The following is a 16,774-nucleotide window of genomic DNA, read 5'->3' on the forward strand; positions in this document are numbered from 1 at the left end:
TTAATGGATATTAGTCATATACAGACAATAGTAGACCCTGTACAAGGTCAGAGTCCAATGCTGTCATCCATCCGACAAAATGCTGTTACTGCAAAGCTAGAAAATAACTTTTAGGGTGAGGAATAGCAAGCCTCCCTGCGTCTTTCGCTAACATTAATGCAGTCAATTTAATACGGAGTTGTTTTTTTCGGCCAGAGAAGTTCTCTAAACTGTTTAGCTGTCCAGCCAGTCGGCGGATGTGCCGGCTGGTAGCTTGGGTCTCCTGATGGGAAGGGAGAGCCTGAGAGAGCCACGGAAGGCTTGTAATAGCAAGTGGCTAGTCAGCCGTTCTGGTTGCTTTTACAAGAGAGCCAACCGTTGGCTCTAAAAAAAGAAACAGTACCGGGGTGATGCTTGCAGCTGCAGGCATCATCCTGGAACAACCACTTGAAGTCAAATGACGTACCAGGTACGTGATTTGGTGGCAAGTGGTTAATGTCTGGTAAAAAGGTCATCCCCTGGACAGGAAGTGAGGAGAAAATTGACAAAAAAAAAACGGACTGCATTCTTTAAGTCATTCCACAGATTTTCAATAGGGTTTAAAGTGGTTGAAAAGGCCGAAGGTTTTTTTAAGCTTATTGCATTCTATACTTTTATGCATATACTTTTTCGTCACTGTTTTGGTTATTTTATTAGTGTGTAATATCGAGACGGCGTACTTTATACTCACCTAATCTTCTTTCCCGGTGTTCAGGGAGTTTAAGGTGCAGCAGTTTCTGCATTGGATCGGCCACCGCTTCCTTTTTTACATCACACCATTTATATGGGCCTTTATAAAAGGTCTCTTTATGAGGGGAGTGCATAGTTTGACCAATGGAGGGGCACAAGAATTTGTTCTTGAAGAACACAGGAGTCACAGAAGTCTGTTATTTTCAAGCACTGCAATCGTCATTCTTTGTCACGTTCACGTTTTTGAACTCAGTTCACTTACAGTAGTTGTTTTTATAGACTTTATGTCAAAAGTGACATCACCAGGAGAGGACACAACATCACAGTTGTTTTTATACAATTATTGTTTTTTTGTATAATTATTGAATGTTATTGACACTTTAGGCAGTCACTTATGTTCATAACATGGAATAATATGAAAATAACATGGTGTGGGCAAATTTCTGCCAGTCCCAGGCTGTGTCACGCCCCTCCAGCCTGTGTCTTAGAATAAGAGGGAGGTGAAGCCTCCATCAATCTACATGTATTTTCTACATGTATTTTAGCTGGCTAGTGGGCATGGAGGAGGAGGGAGGAGGAGGGAGGGAGTGGGCTGTCATTTACCACTGTGTATACACCCACAGTTGTGACTCTATAGCAGGGGTCTCAAACTGGCGGTCCTCCAGCTGTTGTGAAAGTACAAGTCCCATGAGGCATTGCAAGGCCGACAGTTACAAGCATGACTCCCACAGACAGAAAAATGATGGGACTTGTAGTTTCGGAACAGCTGGAGGGCCGCCAGTTTGATATCCCGGCTTTATAGTCACATGGCCTGCTCAGATGTAATAGGGAGGAAATGCTCAGCATAGAAACTCACTGATAACTGAGCACGTGCAGAGTTGCCACCACAGTTGTTAAATCCTTAATGAATTGGGGACATGAACAGAAGGTAGAGATAGAGAGCAGCAGGATCAATCAGGTGATTTGCAGAATTCAGAAAACAAATCTCATAGTGACTGAGTATGAACAGGATGTAATAAACCATTTATTGATCGTTTTTAATGATGTAGGTTTAGTGACACCTAAAGTCAGTAGTACAGAAAACAAAATATAAATTATACCTGAAAGGGTACCGTTTCAAAATACACAAAATGTATTACCAACCCAGTTCTCATTTGGAGTGATTTTAGGATACAAAAACAACATAAAAGCCAGATCTGATCTAGTTTAAAGCACACATTTATTTGTGTTTTACAGTTTATATATTTTCAGAACAGACTGTACAGTAAAGTAGTATTTTATTCCCAAGGCCTTACAATAAAAGACAAACTGAAAAAAAAAAAAACGTAACAGAAGTGCAGTTGAAATAAATATTACATTTTAAGAGCATTCGGGTTACATATCCAACTTAAAAAAAAAAAAATTAAAAAAAAAAAAAAAAAAAAAAGGATTGTACGCTTCAATAGGTGATATAAATGAGGACCTGAGTTTAGAGTTCTGCGGTTCAGAAAATGATATCTGCAAGGTAGTTCCGGCCATAGGAGAATTTTTAAAACAGTTGGGTAAAGGCTGTTATTCTGATGTAACTAAGCCATCCAGTATTATTTATGTTTCTGGTACTTTGTGATTGGGATCACTTGTAATAAAGTCTGACCTTTTTAGTGCAATCAGCTCTTTAGCACCTCATTTTGCTATTTTCAAGCTCATGAAAAGCTCATAACGAAAATCATTGTGCAAAACAAAAGCAGGAACATTTGATCTTGACGCTTGTTTCACTGGCTTTGTTAGGTCATAAATAATGACCTGTCATCGATGAGAACAAATTCTTCTGCTTATTAAAAAAATGCACCATCTTAATTACAATATTACAATATTTTATGGTTCTTTACTTTCAAATAAAGTATCCAGATGCATCTTCTTTCATACTGGAAGCGGGAGTTCACGCAAACAATGGAGTGGTTAGTCAATTGGCATAAGCAACTTTAGCACACAAGAATTTTTGAACTCTTAAAGGCGTGCCACTGGTGGCTTTTCGACCGGAATCTGCAATCCTAAAAAAAAAAAAAAAGATAAAATTGTGCAGTACAATAAACATTGTTTGAGTAATGTATTTAACCGTTTGGGGCTCTCTTCATGCAGCAGCAATGTGCCATTTCTTTTTTCTCCATGCAAAGCAGGGAGTAAAAACTGGCACATTGCTTAGTAAAGCATCACACAGTACACACACTAAACATTGTTAGGCATGCATTTAACCCTTTGATCGCCCTAGCTGTTAACCCCCTCCCAGCCAGTGTCATTAGTACAGTGTATATTTTTTTAGCACTGATCACCATATTAGCCTCACTGGTGCTGTCAGTGACAGTTAGGCAGTTCCCCCCAAGCGATTGCCCGGCGCACTATTGTAGTCCCACTATAAGTCACTGATCGCCGCCATTACTAGTATAAAAAAAAAAAAATTAAAAATACCAGTATCCATACCATAGTTTGTAGATGCTATAGCTTTCACACAAACTAATCAATATATACTTATTGGGATTTTTCCTTTTTACCAAAGACATGTAGCAGAATACATTTTGGCTAAAATTTATGAAGAAATTTATTTTTGTATTTTATTGGATATGTTTTATAATAGAAATTAGCATTTTTTTTTTTTTTTTTTAATTTTAGGTTTTTTTTATGTATATTGCAAAGAAAAAAAACAACAGAACACAGTGGTGATTCAACACCACCAAAAGAAAGCTCTATTTGTGTGGAAAAAATTATATAAGTTTAATTTGCGCACAGCATTGCATGACAAATTGCAAATTAAAAAAGCGCAAAAATCTCTGGGCAACTTTAGAGGGAATAATCTTTGCTATTTTTTTTTTATTCTAGGACCCTTTAATGTTGTGCCAAAATGTCTTTCCATAAAAGTAACCAAAGTATAATTTAGGGTACATTTACAAAATATCAGGTAATAAACATTGGATAAAAAGAAAAAAATAATCTAGAGAAGCTGCCTCTCAGACTTGAATCCATACTGTTTGTTTTTTGAAAATTGCAAATGAGAAAATCATTAATTAGGATATTGTCCTGACATATTATTTCCCTGGTCTTTAGGCAATTCCTATGGGAAATTGCACATGGCATTTGTATGTATTGTATATGTACGTGTGGCACTGAAGGCAAGCACAGATGTTTATGCACTATGCACATTTATTAAGGAAACTAATAATCAAGCACTGCTGTTATTGTGTAGTAACCACTGTCTTTTTTTAGTTGATTTATGCAGTCGAGTGGCACGATAGATAAGCACGTTTATTTGGATGTTGGTTAATCTCAAGTAGCATGTAATTGTGGCACACTGGTAGCGCAGTACTATGTACTACGTTTTTAATCATGTAAGCATTGTGGGAACACAATAAGTGTTAGCTGCTACCGTATCATTATTTTTTGTTGTATTTGGTAGCGCAAGAGTTATTTTTTTTATTTTAATTAATTAAACAAGGCTTTGTTGGCTATAAAAGAGAGGCATGATTGCTTTGGAATACCAACTCTACAGCCATTTAACAGCAGACATCTAATAGTACTGGAGGTTTCTACTGGCAAATTAGAGCAGTGGAGTACCACTGACCAACAATTTGTTAAATCTATACTATCCTTGCTAACTGCCAAACTGGCTATACATGGACAAGCAAAAGATGTCTAGGTAATTAAAAATTAATATTTTCATACTCTAGCATTCCATATGCTAATAAACTTACCAAGTTTTCCTGCAAAATCTGCAATAGCAGCTTTATTCACAGTAAAAGTGGACTGTCCTTCACTGAAATCAGATAAGCATGCAAAAATTATTTTTTAATTTTAACAGTTATACAATGAATATGATTTCTCTAATCTGTCTATATATGTTCCGTTATGCCAAGCACTTTATTTTGGCTTTAATGAGTTCAAAAAAGTATATATGCAATATCTGACACTCGTGCAAAAGGAGTGAACTCAATTTGTTCAATTAAGCTTTAATGAAAAAAGCTGGAAGCCAATTGATTTCTATGCAGAGCTGCACCAGATTTTGCACTATCCAGTTTTAGTAAATCAACCCTATAGACAGTACAATAGAAAGAGAAGCCACTCACCATTTAAAAGCCTCGATGTCCGTTTATTAAACCTTTCCATTGTACAGACTGTGCCCCCTGGTACTGTATGTGAAGGATATAATGTGTTTCACTCGAATCACAGCTCACTCAGTAGGTCACCCTATGATTAAGCTCTGATTGAAGTGAAAGACATTAGAAACTGAACATACCAGGTGGCAAAGTCTGTACAATGGAGAGTTTAAAGCATTATTAAACCCAAAAGCAAACATTATATTGTAGTTTTCTTAGATGTGATGGGTGCATTCATTTTTTTTTAGGCTTTCTTTCTTCTATTTTCATCTCACGATCTGGCCAAACAGTGTACACTCAGCAGCCACTTTATTAGGTACACCTTGCTAGTACCGGGTTAGACCCCCTTATGCCTTCAGAAATGCCTTAAAGAGGAAGTAAATCCTGATGGGTTTTACTTCTTCTTTGTTACCCTGCAAAGTAAAAGCATAATGGGCTAGTATGCATCGCACTTGCCTGCAAACGAAGTCTGTGTTGTTCCTGCTGGTGGCCGCATCCATTTTCGCCCCTACCTTCCGGGGCCGCAGACTCCGGCTCTGTGACTGGCTGGGGCCACGTGACGTCTCTCCCGTGCATGCGTGTGGGAGCTATCAGTCACGGCACTTGCGAGTGAAGAAACAGCACGGAGGGCCGTTTCTTTACAGCACATGCGCCAATTACATCATCGGCACACTACAAGGTAAATATCTCCTAAACGGCGCACATTTAGGAGATATTTCAACTACCTATAGGTACGCCTTATTCTAGGCTTACCTATATGTAAAAGCGACACTCGGGGGGGTTTACAACCACTTTAATTCTTCATGGCGTAGATTTAACAAGGTGTTGGAAACATTCCTCAGAGATTTTGGTTCATATTAACATGATCGCATCACACAGTTGCTGCAGATTTGTCAGCTGCACATCTATGATGCAATTCTCTCGTTCCGCTACAAAGGTGCTCTATTGGATTGAGATCTGGTGACTGTGGGAGCCATTGGAGTACAGTGACCACCTCATTGTCATGTTCAAGAAACCAGTGGTGAGATGATTTGAGCTTTGTGACATCAGGAGATGGGTAGACTGTAGTCATAAAGGGATGGACATGGTCAGCAACAATACGCAAGTAAAGCGTGGCGTTTAAATGATGCACAGTTGGTACTAAGGGGCCCAAAGTATGCCAAGAAAATATCCCCCACACCATTACACCACCACCACCAGCAGCCTAAACCGTTGATACAAAGCAGGAATGATCCTTGCTTTTATGTTGTGTATGCCAAATTCTGACCCTACCATCTGAATGTCACAGCTGAAATCAAGACTCATCAGACCAGGCAACGTTTTTCCAATCTTCTATTGTCCAATTTTGGTGAGCCTGTGAGAATTGTAGCCTCAGTTTCCTGTTCTTAGATGACAGGAGTGGCAGCCGGTGTGGTCTTTTGCTGCTGTAGCCCATCTGCTTCAAGGTTTGATGTGTTGTGTGTTCAGAGAAGGTATTCTGCATACCTTGGTTGTAACGTGTGTTTTTTTGAGTTACTGTTGCCTTTCTATCATCTCAAACCAGTCTGCCCATTCTCCTCTGACATCAACAAGACATTTTTGTCCATACAACTGCCGCTCACTGGATATTTTCTCTTTTTCGGACCATTTTCTGTAAACGCTAGAGATGGTTGTGCGTGAAAATTCCAGTAGATCAGCAGTTTTTTAAATACTCAGACCAGCCTGTCTGGCACCAACAACCATACCATGTTCAAAGTCACTTAAATTCCCTTTGTTCCCCATTCTGATGCTCGGTTTGAACTTCAGCAAGTCGTCTTCACCACGTCTAGATGCCTAAATGGATTGAGTTCCTGCCGTGTGATGGGCCGATTAGCAATTTGTGTTACCAAGCAATTAAACAGGTGTACCTAAAAAAGTGGCCGGTGAGTGCCATCACTGTTACAATTCTAGCATATGGAGTAGATTTATGCGGATTATGCTCCTGCAGTTGAATAACTTCTTACGAATTGTTATTATATAAATGCAGTGGAATTTTCTAGCAAAAAGAAAAACAAATTTAAAATTACAAAAATTCAAAGTTTGCCCTGAAACTTTTTTGTACTTGCAAGCATGTCTGCCTCACACACTGCTGTCAGGATGCACAATGCACATGCAACCCCCCCCCCCCCCCTTGAGCTGACTGGCTACTGTGAGCAATATAGACAGGATCATTTATCATTTCAGACAGATTTCAGGAGAGCCATACATCATCATTGCAGCTGGATGCAGGACTGCACAATCGCCTAGCAGCTCCTATGTGTGGAAATGACTAGATCCTGACTCTGACCCCTCTGACAGAGTCTCACTCCTCCCACTGCATTCTGCTCCCATTTGCATCAGAAAAAGTAACATCACATAACTCCATAATAACAATGTTTGAAAACGATGCACTTACCCCATCTATGCCGCGGGAAGCGCTTCCCTCCGGGCGCCGGTTACCCCTGCGTTTCCTCCTCGGCATCAAGACGGCCATGCGCATCTCCTCCCTCCTCCTCCTAGACCAATAGGATCGCTTCTCCTTTCTGCCAATTGGGAAGCGGTCTCAGGACCCGCTTGCTGATTCGACAGGAGGAGAATCAGTGTGACAATATTCATTCGCTATTGTCACACAACTGAGTGGGCTCAGGGCGCAGTGCTCTGCGCCTCGAGCCCATCCTTTTTTGTAGCCTATTAGAGCCTCTGGCTTTAATTATGTGCTTCAAAAAAAAAAAAAAAAAAAAAACCCATTGGAATCCATCTGTCCGGCGCCCAGCATGTAGATTGGATAGGGGGGCAACGCCCCTGTGCCCTGCATTACGGGCCACCACTGCTCTGACTAGCTATGGAATTTAATACAATTTATATTTCCTAAGATGGGTGAAACGTGCTATCTTTCTTTGAATTTTCAGGCTGGTCTCTGGTGGAATTCATTGAGATGAGAAGGATTATTCACACAGGCTTGTTACTGTAACTAAGATCACAAATATGCCAGATAAGCTGTAAAAGAAAGTAGAACTAATTCATTATACTTACAGTTTACTAACTTTCACAAGACCCAGATGTACAAATGATGCAAGTGCGTTCTTTTGCATATCAGAAGATAAGGCTTCATAACACGTAGTGGTTCCTGTAAAATGTACAATTAAAAAATAAGCTAGGGTATATTCCTTTTTATGAGTTATAATACAACACAGAACAAGGCTTGGTGTGCTAACCTAATTTATTATGGATTTACTGTGTTTGAATGGGGAAAGTTAGATGGTCCCAGTTACATCTTTGGTTTAAAAGGCATACATGATACCATATTTAATTTTCTATAATCAATTAATTTTCTATGTCAGAATGTTATGTCCTCTATAGATAGCGATGAAAGGAAATCTATACTAAAGGAATATAGATGCTTACCACCCGAAAATTCTAGTTGCCTAGCTTTTAGGGTTGCATCTATACCGGTACCAATACTAGGCATTTTTCGCAAGTATTGGTACTCGCGAAAATGCTTCGATACCCACAACCAATACCGGAAGTGACGTCAGCTTGGGTGTGGAACGCCGCCTCCTCCCCTCAGGCTGACTGCCTCCTCTGTCCCAGGGCCATCTTAATGCACATGCCAACCTGGGCAGTGCCTATTTGGGCAGGATCTGTAGTGCTCTAAACACAGGGCATGGAGAGGAGAGCAGTCAGGGATCGGAGCAGTACAACTCCAGCTCCAGCACAAGTAGCAGAGGTAAAATCATGCCCCGATCTAGGGGGTATTGGGGAGGGGTGGGCTTCTCTCTTCCAAGCCCTCCCACCACCCCTGATGCTTGCTGGCAGTCTCAGATTACCGCATAGCACACATCTTGAGCAAAGGACTAAGAGCTCCACCTCCCCATTCCAATCCCTTACAGCTACGATGTGCATAGTGTATAACTAGCTACTGCATTACCGTTCCTACCATGGAACTGCAACCAGTAGCTAGCTATACACTGTGCACATTGTAGCTGTAAGGGAATCGGATTTCAAATTCAGTGTGTGCTCTGTGGGGAACAGGAGCTCTGCCTGTGTTCAGGCTGTGTAGCATGCAGAAATGGGAAACAGAGCTCTGCTAGCAGTGGCCCCTGTACTGTGCCCTCCTACCCCCCCCTTACTGTGCCCTTCTATCCCCCTGTACTGTGCCCTTCCTGTTTTTCATCCTCGTGCCCTCCACCAGCTGTCACCTCAGCCCCCATGTCTCCCAATGACCCTCCCATCCCCATCCTCTTCCCCCCAGCAGTCACAGTCTTTTCCATCCCAACTCTACCACCCCACAATCCCTATTTCACCCCAACTTCAACTACCATGCCCTCATTTACCCCTCTACTCCCCCCATCCTGCCCTCACCCACCTCCCAATCCACCCCTCTACCTACTCTTCCTAGGCAATAAGTATCGGTAATGGATATTGGCAAGTATTTGAAAAAAAGTATCAGTACTTGTACTCTGTGTTAAAAAAAGGTTATTGGTGCATCTCTCCTAGCTAGTATACTAATCCAATACCTTTAAGATTTTCTGTCACTGATCTGAAATGGGCCTGCAAATTAAGAATTCACTCTGTCCTTACTTATATTAAAAATAGCCAAACAGGCAGAGATATGTCTCTTCTGCATTAAAGTGATTGTAAAGTCTCATTTAAAAAAATTTAAAAAAATAACAAACATGGTATACTTACCTGCTCTGTGCAGTGGTTTTGCACAGAGTGGCCCGGATCCCTCTCTTCTCGGGTCCCTCTTCCACATTCCTGGCCCCCCCTCCTGTTAAGTGCCCCCACAGCAAGCAGCTTGCTGTGGGGGCACCCTAGCTGAGTCACAGCTCCCTGTGTCCATTTAGACACAGAGCCACAACCCAGCCCTACCCCCTTTCTCTCCTGATTGGCTGACTGACTTTGATTGACAGCAGTGGGAGCCAATCGAGCCGCGCTGCTGTCTTAGCCAATGAGGAGGGGAGTCCCGGGCAGCTAAGACACTATGGCAACATCGCTGGATAAAGATGTACTCAGGTAAGTATTAAGGGGGCTGCTGCACACAGAACTTTTTTTTTTATCTTAATGCATCTATGCATTAAGATAAAAAAAAAAAAAAAACGTTCTGCCTTTACAACTCAGTTTGTTTAAGAGGAAAAATTTGGGACTTTGAGTGAAACATGCAGGAACACATGTCTCCATTCCTATATTGTAGCAAAAATGGGGGGTTTCAGGACTTTGAATGAGGTGGGTGAGAGTGGCTAAATGATATGTCTGTTCTGAAAAGGATACCTTTATTGTCAAAAAGCATCACAGCATAAATTAAATGCAAAGGGTAAATATACAATCACATTATAAAAACCATGTATGGTGAAAACAGTAATGCAGCATGACAGGCCCATAGTATGGTAAATGGTAAGATCTTCCATGTGGAAACAAAATAAGATCACAGAAATCTAGTACATACAGTATATTAGAATCAATAAATCATCTGTAGAATAGGTGCATCCAGTAGGGCCGACGCATTTCGTGTATATAAAATTACACTCTTCAGGGGCAGGCACACTTAGGTCTACAACAAAACATGAATAAATAAATATGTCCCATGGTTGAAACCATATATGGGAGAAGTATATACATATAGGGAAAGTGATGTAAACTCCTCCCTATGGATACTTACAAGCCTGTAGAGTCTAAGTCTGTGCATCTAGACAGGGAGGGCTGCCAAAGATATAATTCCCGGGTGCTGAGGACGGAACCCAGCATTGAAAAGACTGGCGCATACCATGATCCCAACAAAGATGAGAAACACATAGCCAAATGGTAGTAAGTGTGGATTCAAATTCTGGAAATTAATTATAATCGATGCATTGTAAATATGTATTACAGTGTACCACTAGTGAAATGTGATATAATAGAAACCCAACACCACAAATTCAATTAAAGGATATGAGTGTGATATAATAAATGGGCCAGAGGGACTATAGCCTCAGTGAAGATGTGGGTTAAAGAACCATCATGAAAGGAAGTGGGAAAAAAAGACTCTACATGCTTGCAAGTATCCAAAGGAATGAGTTTACATCTCTCTCCCTATATGTATATACTTCTCCCTCCCACATATGGTTTCAACTATGGTACATATTTATTTATTCATGCTTTGTTGCAGACCCAAGTGCACCTGCCCCTGAAGAGTGTAATTTTATACACACAAAACGCGTCAGGCCTACTGGATGCACCTATTCTGTAGATGATTTATTGATTCTAATATACTGTATGTACTAGATTTCTGTAATCTTATTTTGTTTCCAAATGGAAGATCTTACTATTTACCATACTATGGGCCGGTCATTCTGCATTACTGTTTTCACCATACATGGTTTTTAACATGTGATTGTATATTTACTCATTGCATTTCATTTATGCTATGATGCTTTTTGACAATAAAGGTATCCTTTTCAAAACAGACTTATAAATTTAGCCACTCTCACCCACCTCATTCAAAGTCCCGAAATCCCCCCTCTTTGACTTTACATAAGCAAGAAGCATTTTCAAAAGGGAAATCAGTAATAGCAGGTGAATATATATTTACGTTTTTGGTATTACTAGACACATGGTTACTAAATTTAAGAAATGGAGCCCATAAATGTAAAAAAAAAGCAGATTAATACAATTACAATTGGCCAATAGGCAACATAGCCAGAAATGCCCCCTCACTTCAAACAAAACCCCGGTCCTTTTATAGACAGTCTAAAAATCTGACACACGGGCAAGACAGTTTCCCACCTTGTGTGCTGTGGTGGTGAGGGTAGCTGGGGCAAAAAGCCTCTCGCTGTCAAACTGGCAACCCAGACCCAAATATTACCGATGAAATCTGTGCGATTTTGTCAGGTTGAGAGTCTGTCCAACTCTGCATCAGGGGCACCGACAGCGGCTCCGGATACACAGAGAATGAGCAGATGTGAAACTGACAAGTCGAATCCCACAGGTTACACCAGAAATGCCCCTGACACAGTGTAATCTAAAGAGTTTGATTGTAAGTTTGCTATCCGGGCTCTGCTCTATGTAAACCGCCCTGTCGGTAAATTTCCACTCATTCAGCGCCTCAGGCAATAGACTGCAGAGCTGATCTGTGTATTCTGATGGCAGGAAGGTGTCCCTGCCGTCAGAATACAATGACACAGGGAGGATTCACACATCCACATCAAATGTGTGGATGGGGGGAATGGAGTCAGCTTCTTCCGCTCAACCCGCCGGCTGAATGAGAAAAACTGTCCCATGTATGGCCAGCTGTATTCAGTAAGGCAGAAAACAAGATTCTAAAAAGTAACCCCTCTCTAATAGTTCATCTTAAATCATCTCATAAAAAAAAGAAAAAAAAAAAAAAAGAAGTATTTAAACCCAAGAACAAAAAAAAAAAAATTATAAAATTGCAGCTTGTCAGTCCTACATGGTGGCTACATCAATTTATCTTTTTCAGACCCCCCCCTTCCCACTTTCTGCCCTAAGGTGTTAGGGCTGCAGAACACGTCCAATGCAACAGAGGCAGAGAGCACAGGAAGTTACAAGCTCAATGGATCTTTTGTGCTTTTCAAACACATATACCAAAATTATTTGATATTATGCCAAAAAATTCGTAGCCATGCACTAGGAATTACAAACTCCTCCTTGCTACCTTTCTGGATTACTTTAATCAACCAAGCAGTTCTGCTATACAATATGAGGCCAGGGGATGCCCTAAAAAATTCACAAAATCTGGTCCCCTTGGGTAGAATCTGAACGTTCTATAGCAACTGAAGGTTGTGGTAGCTCCTAACCCCAGAACGTATCTGTTTCTCAATGGATGTTGTAAATGTGCGCTTTGTATGTATGGTTCGCAGTCGGAGGAAACTTCCTTATTTTCACGATTACTGTGTTCTTTTTGATTTTTTTTTGGGGGGGGGGGGGGGGGGGGGATTCTGTATATACTATGCTCTGTCATGGTTGTTGCTCAGACTTTTTCTGTGTTATGGATATATAACTCATGGAAATTCTGTTTAATGCCATACTACATGTCAATGCGAGTGTTATACGCTCTGGTTTGTATTTTGTATCTTTTACAAACAATAAAGTTACCTTTAAAAAATAAATTAAAAATTTGACACAGAAAACTGGCAGCCAACTGCGCACACAGGATTGACTCGCTGTTACCAAAACGCATTTCACCCCCTAGTGGGCTTAATTGTTGATGCAGACCCACTAGGGGGTGAAATGCGTTGGAGGGACTATTCCTGCGGGTGGAGAGCAGAAGCCATGTTACGTTGGTCACTGCAAGATGGCATCCTGTGTGTGATCGGCAGACATTTTTCTGTAGCATAGCGTAGGCTGACAAGCGGTTTTATATGATCTGCACCAGTTCATTATATGTCATGTTGGCTGATATCAGAGATAGGAGTATTAGTGCAGTACTTTTTTTTTTTTTTGTCTATTTGCAAGGTTCTTTTGATGGTATATTTAACAAAATAAAAGGGAGAAAATAAGGGGAGTTCATTGTTAGGGTTACATACACTTTAACTGAAATTACTACAGTAAACTAATATACAATTGTTTGCCAAGGAATGGAGAATTTTGTGGGTCACAACTGCTTATTTTAGTGCCTAAGTGAGTCTTGTATTTTAGATACACATACAATATGATGCTTCTGTGCTTACCAGATATGATACACTGCATGATAAAACTCCTCAGAGTAGATATGTATTGCTGTTCTGACCGTCTCTTAGTCAAGTCCTCTAATAGGTGTCTGAAGGCTAGCTGGAAAATGCAAAGGGTACAAATATAAAATGCGTATCATGTACACGTTGGTTTTTGCTAAATTATCATTCTTTAAAATAAAAGAGATGAAATAGGGATCATTACATTAAAAACATAATGTACTGGTTTACTTTTTCTTCTTAAAGAGGTGCCCCCCCCCCCCCGAAAAAATGTAAAGACTTTTAATATTAGGGCACTTACCTTTTCAGGGTTCCTGCAATGTCGGCAGCCCAGCCGATTTTCGAATCCGCTGTCGGGTGCAGCTACTACCATTCCTGATAATGGAAGCCAGCAGTGAAGCCTTTCGGCTTCACAGCCAGTTCCCTACTGCGCATGCGCGAAGCTGTGGAGAAAGAAGGAGGGGCGCCCAAACTTCCGAGGGACGGCGCCATCTCCAGAAGTGGGGAAAGGGTACCTGTCAAAAACAGGTACCTGCCCCCCCCCCCGAAAGGTGCCAAATGTGGCATCTGAGGGAGGGAGGAGATAGATAAGTGGAAGTTCCACTTTTGGGTTAGGTTACAATATATTCATAGAGCCTCCTTATAACAGAAGATGCGCATCTCTCACTTCCATCACATATCACAAAAATTAGGGGAATATTTCCCACTTTAATATAATGTGCAGAGCCAGGATAATCATCTCTTTATGCCCCTGGGCCAACTGTACATCCAGAACTACGGGTTCTTTTAAGTCCAACTTACTATAACCATATAATAGCAGTTCTAATTCACAGATGGCACTGCCTTCAAGCGCTGTATTGATGGTGGCAATCAAGCCTGCAACAGCTGTATGCAGTTTGATATAAATGGCTCTGCAATGTTAAACTGTATCCATGTGACAAACCAGAGGCTCTGGAAATACAGTCAGCCCAAAGGCATTACATTTGCATGACCCCACCCACTTATAAGAGGAGAGCAGTGATGACAGTGGAGATAAAGAGCAGAAATACTAAGAATAGACCAGAGAATAAGATTTCTACAGATGAAAATTCTATGACTAGCTTAAAAGAGCAGTATGGGATTTATAAAAAAAAAACACACACGCACACCTTATACTAACCTGGGTGGATGCACTATTGATCCGATGCTGCATCCGTCTCCTGCCACCACTCCACTGAGAACTGAGCGATCAAACACAGCCGATTGCCAAGTTCTCCCCTCCACTCTGAGCAGAGAGCTGTAACTGTCAGTCACCAGCTCTCTAGTCCTCCAGCGCTCCCTGGAACACTAGGCTGGGGAGGGGAGGGAGCGGCTGGCTCAGTCTCCCAGCAGCTTTTTTTTTTTTAACTTAGAAATATTTAATTTCATGTCAGATTCACTTTTACGAAAGTATTTGCCCCCCAAATTCCTACATTCATAATAAACTCACTCAAATGAGCTTAATATCTGAAACTTGGTTTCTAGTCCATACCTACCTGATAACCTTCAAGGAAGGGCTGAAACATTCTCAACAAAAACGCAACTGTATTGGATCCGTTCTCCGTCATGACCAGTTCATGTGGACTGCCTTGAACCACATCACATTTGGATAGCAGAAAGCAGCCTTCTTCAAAATCCTGACACGGAAAAATGACACTGAATATGTGACACATATATTTAGAATTGCATAAAGTAATGAGATGGAATTTACTTTAGTAATAAAAACATAGTAACATAGGTCTGTGGGAGACAAGATCATCGCTGCAGGGAACATAACAGGAATACGAAACATCAGTGACATACAGTTAAAGTGGTTGTAAACCTCAGACATGAAATATGAACAAAGCATATCCTTCTATAGTGTGTGCTTGTCTCAATCCAGAGCACAAAGTGTCATTTCTGTCTGCTACCCTAATTTCTCTGCTATCAGCATGAATCATTTCCTACAAGTTTTCCTGACACCAAGAGAAAAAAGGTGACAGGGTTGGGACCCTCTAGCCGATTGACAGCGTCAGCTAGGTTCCTGTGTGCTGTGTGGAGGGGGGGTGGAGAGGTGAAGTTACAGTCTTCAGAGTTTAATGAGGAGAGATCTGAGAGCTGACTGGAGGAAAGGTACACGGAGGAAAGGTTGTTTCTGAATTCTCAGACAATCTTAAAAATTCAGCACTTTGAACAGATGTAGAGAAGACTGAAGATAGACAGGTACTATTAATGTAGGAGGATTAGTTTCATTCGTGTGTATAACCAGAGGCCAGTCACTTCACTGGGTATATGTAAGCGTTTAAAACCACTTTAAGCACCAGGCTCTTTTGGATGACCACAAAGCACTGACAATCATCCTCAACCTGCTCTTCCCTGATTTTCTTGAATACTCTGGAGAATATGCTATTAACATGTGAATGACTTATCATATATATTTCTATTTTACTTATCATATATGTGATTTTTTATTTTGTCCATAGTTCCTATTTTATATACAGTGGATATAAAAAGTCTACACACCCCTGTTAAAATGTCACATTTCTGTGATGAAAAAAAAAAAAAAAAGACAAAAAGATAAATCATTTCAGAACTTTTTCCACCTTTAATGTGACCTATAAACCTTTAATGTGACCTATAAACAACAAACTGAAATCTTTAGGGGGTGGGGGAGTAAAAATAAAAAAAATAATAATAAACAAATAATGTGGTTGCATAAGTGTGCACACCCTCTTATAACTGGGGATGTAGCTGTGTACAGAATTAAGCTATCACATTCAAACTCATGTTAAATAGAAGTCAGTACACACCTGCCATCATTTAAAGTTCCTCTGATTAACCCCAAATAAAATTCAGCTGTTCTAATAAGTCTTTCCTAACATTTTCTTAGTCGCATCCTACAGCAGAAGCCATGGGCCGCAGAGAGCTTCCAAAGCATCAGAGGGATCTCACTGGTAAAAGGTATCAGTCAGGAGAAGGGTACAAAATAATTTCCAAGGCATTAGATATACCATGGAACACAGTGAAGACAGTCATCATTAAGTGGAGAAAATATGGCACAACAGTGACATTACCAAGAACTGGACGCCCCTCCAAAATTGATGAAAAGACGAGAAGAAAACTGGTCAGGGAGGCTGCCAAGAGGCCTTCAGCAACATTAAAGGAGCTGCAGGAATATTTGGCAAGTACTGGCTGTGTGGTACATGTGACGACAATCTCCCGTATTTTTCACGCCTGGGCTATGGGGTAGAGTGGCAAGATGGAAGCCTTTTCTTATGAAGA

At 40.8% G+C, this 16,774-nt stretch overlaps 1 protein-coding gene across 1 annotated transcript in view; it reads right to left on the reverse strand.

The window, feature by feature from the left end:
• Positions 1-1,712: 1,712 nt before the first annotated feature.
• GNPAT (glyceronephosphate O-acyltransferase) overlaps positions 1,713-16,774 on the reverse strand; it is a 76,076-nt gene continuing 61,014 nt past the window's right edge. The window contains exons 12-16 of the mRNA XM_073627883.1: positions 15,010-15,150; positions 13,496-13,595; positions 7,863-7,956; positions 4,431-4,492; positions 1,713-2,738 (exon numbers count right to left, since the gene is read on the reverse strand). Coding sequence (XP_073483984.1) covers positions 2,695-2,738; positions 4,431-4,492; positions 7,863-7,956; positions 13,496-13,595; positions 15,010-15,150 — 441 coding nt within the window. The 3' untranslated portion in view covers positions 1,713-2,694. The remainder of the gene's footprint in view (positions 2,739-4,430; positions 4,493-7,862; positions 7,957-13,495; positions 13,596-15,009; positions 15,151-16,774) is intronic.

This window comes from Aquarana catesbeiana, linkage group LG04, assembly GCF_042186555.1.
Source record: "Aquarana catesbeiana isolate 2022-GZ linkage group LG04, ASM4218655v1, whole genome shotgun sequence".
Lineage (NCBI taxonomy): Eukaryota > Metazoa > Chordata > Amphibia > Anura > Ranidae > Aquarana > Aquarana catesbeiana.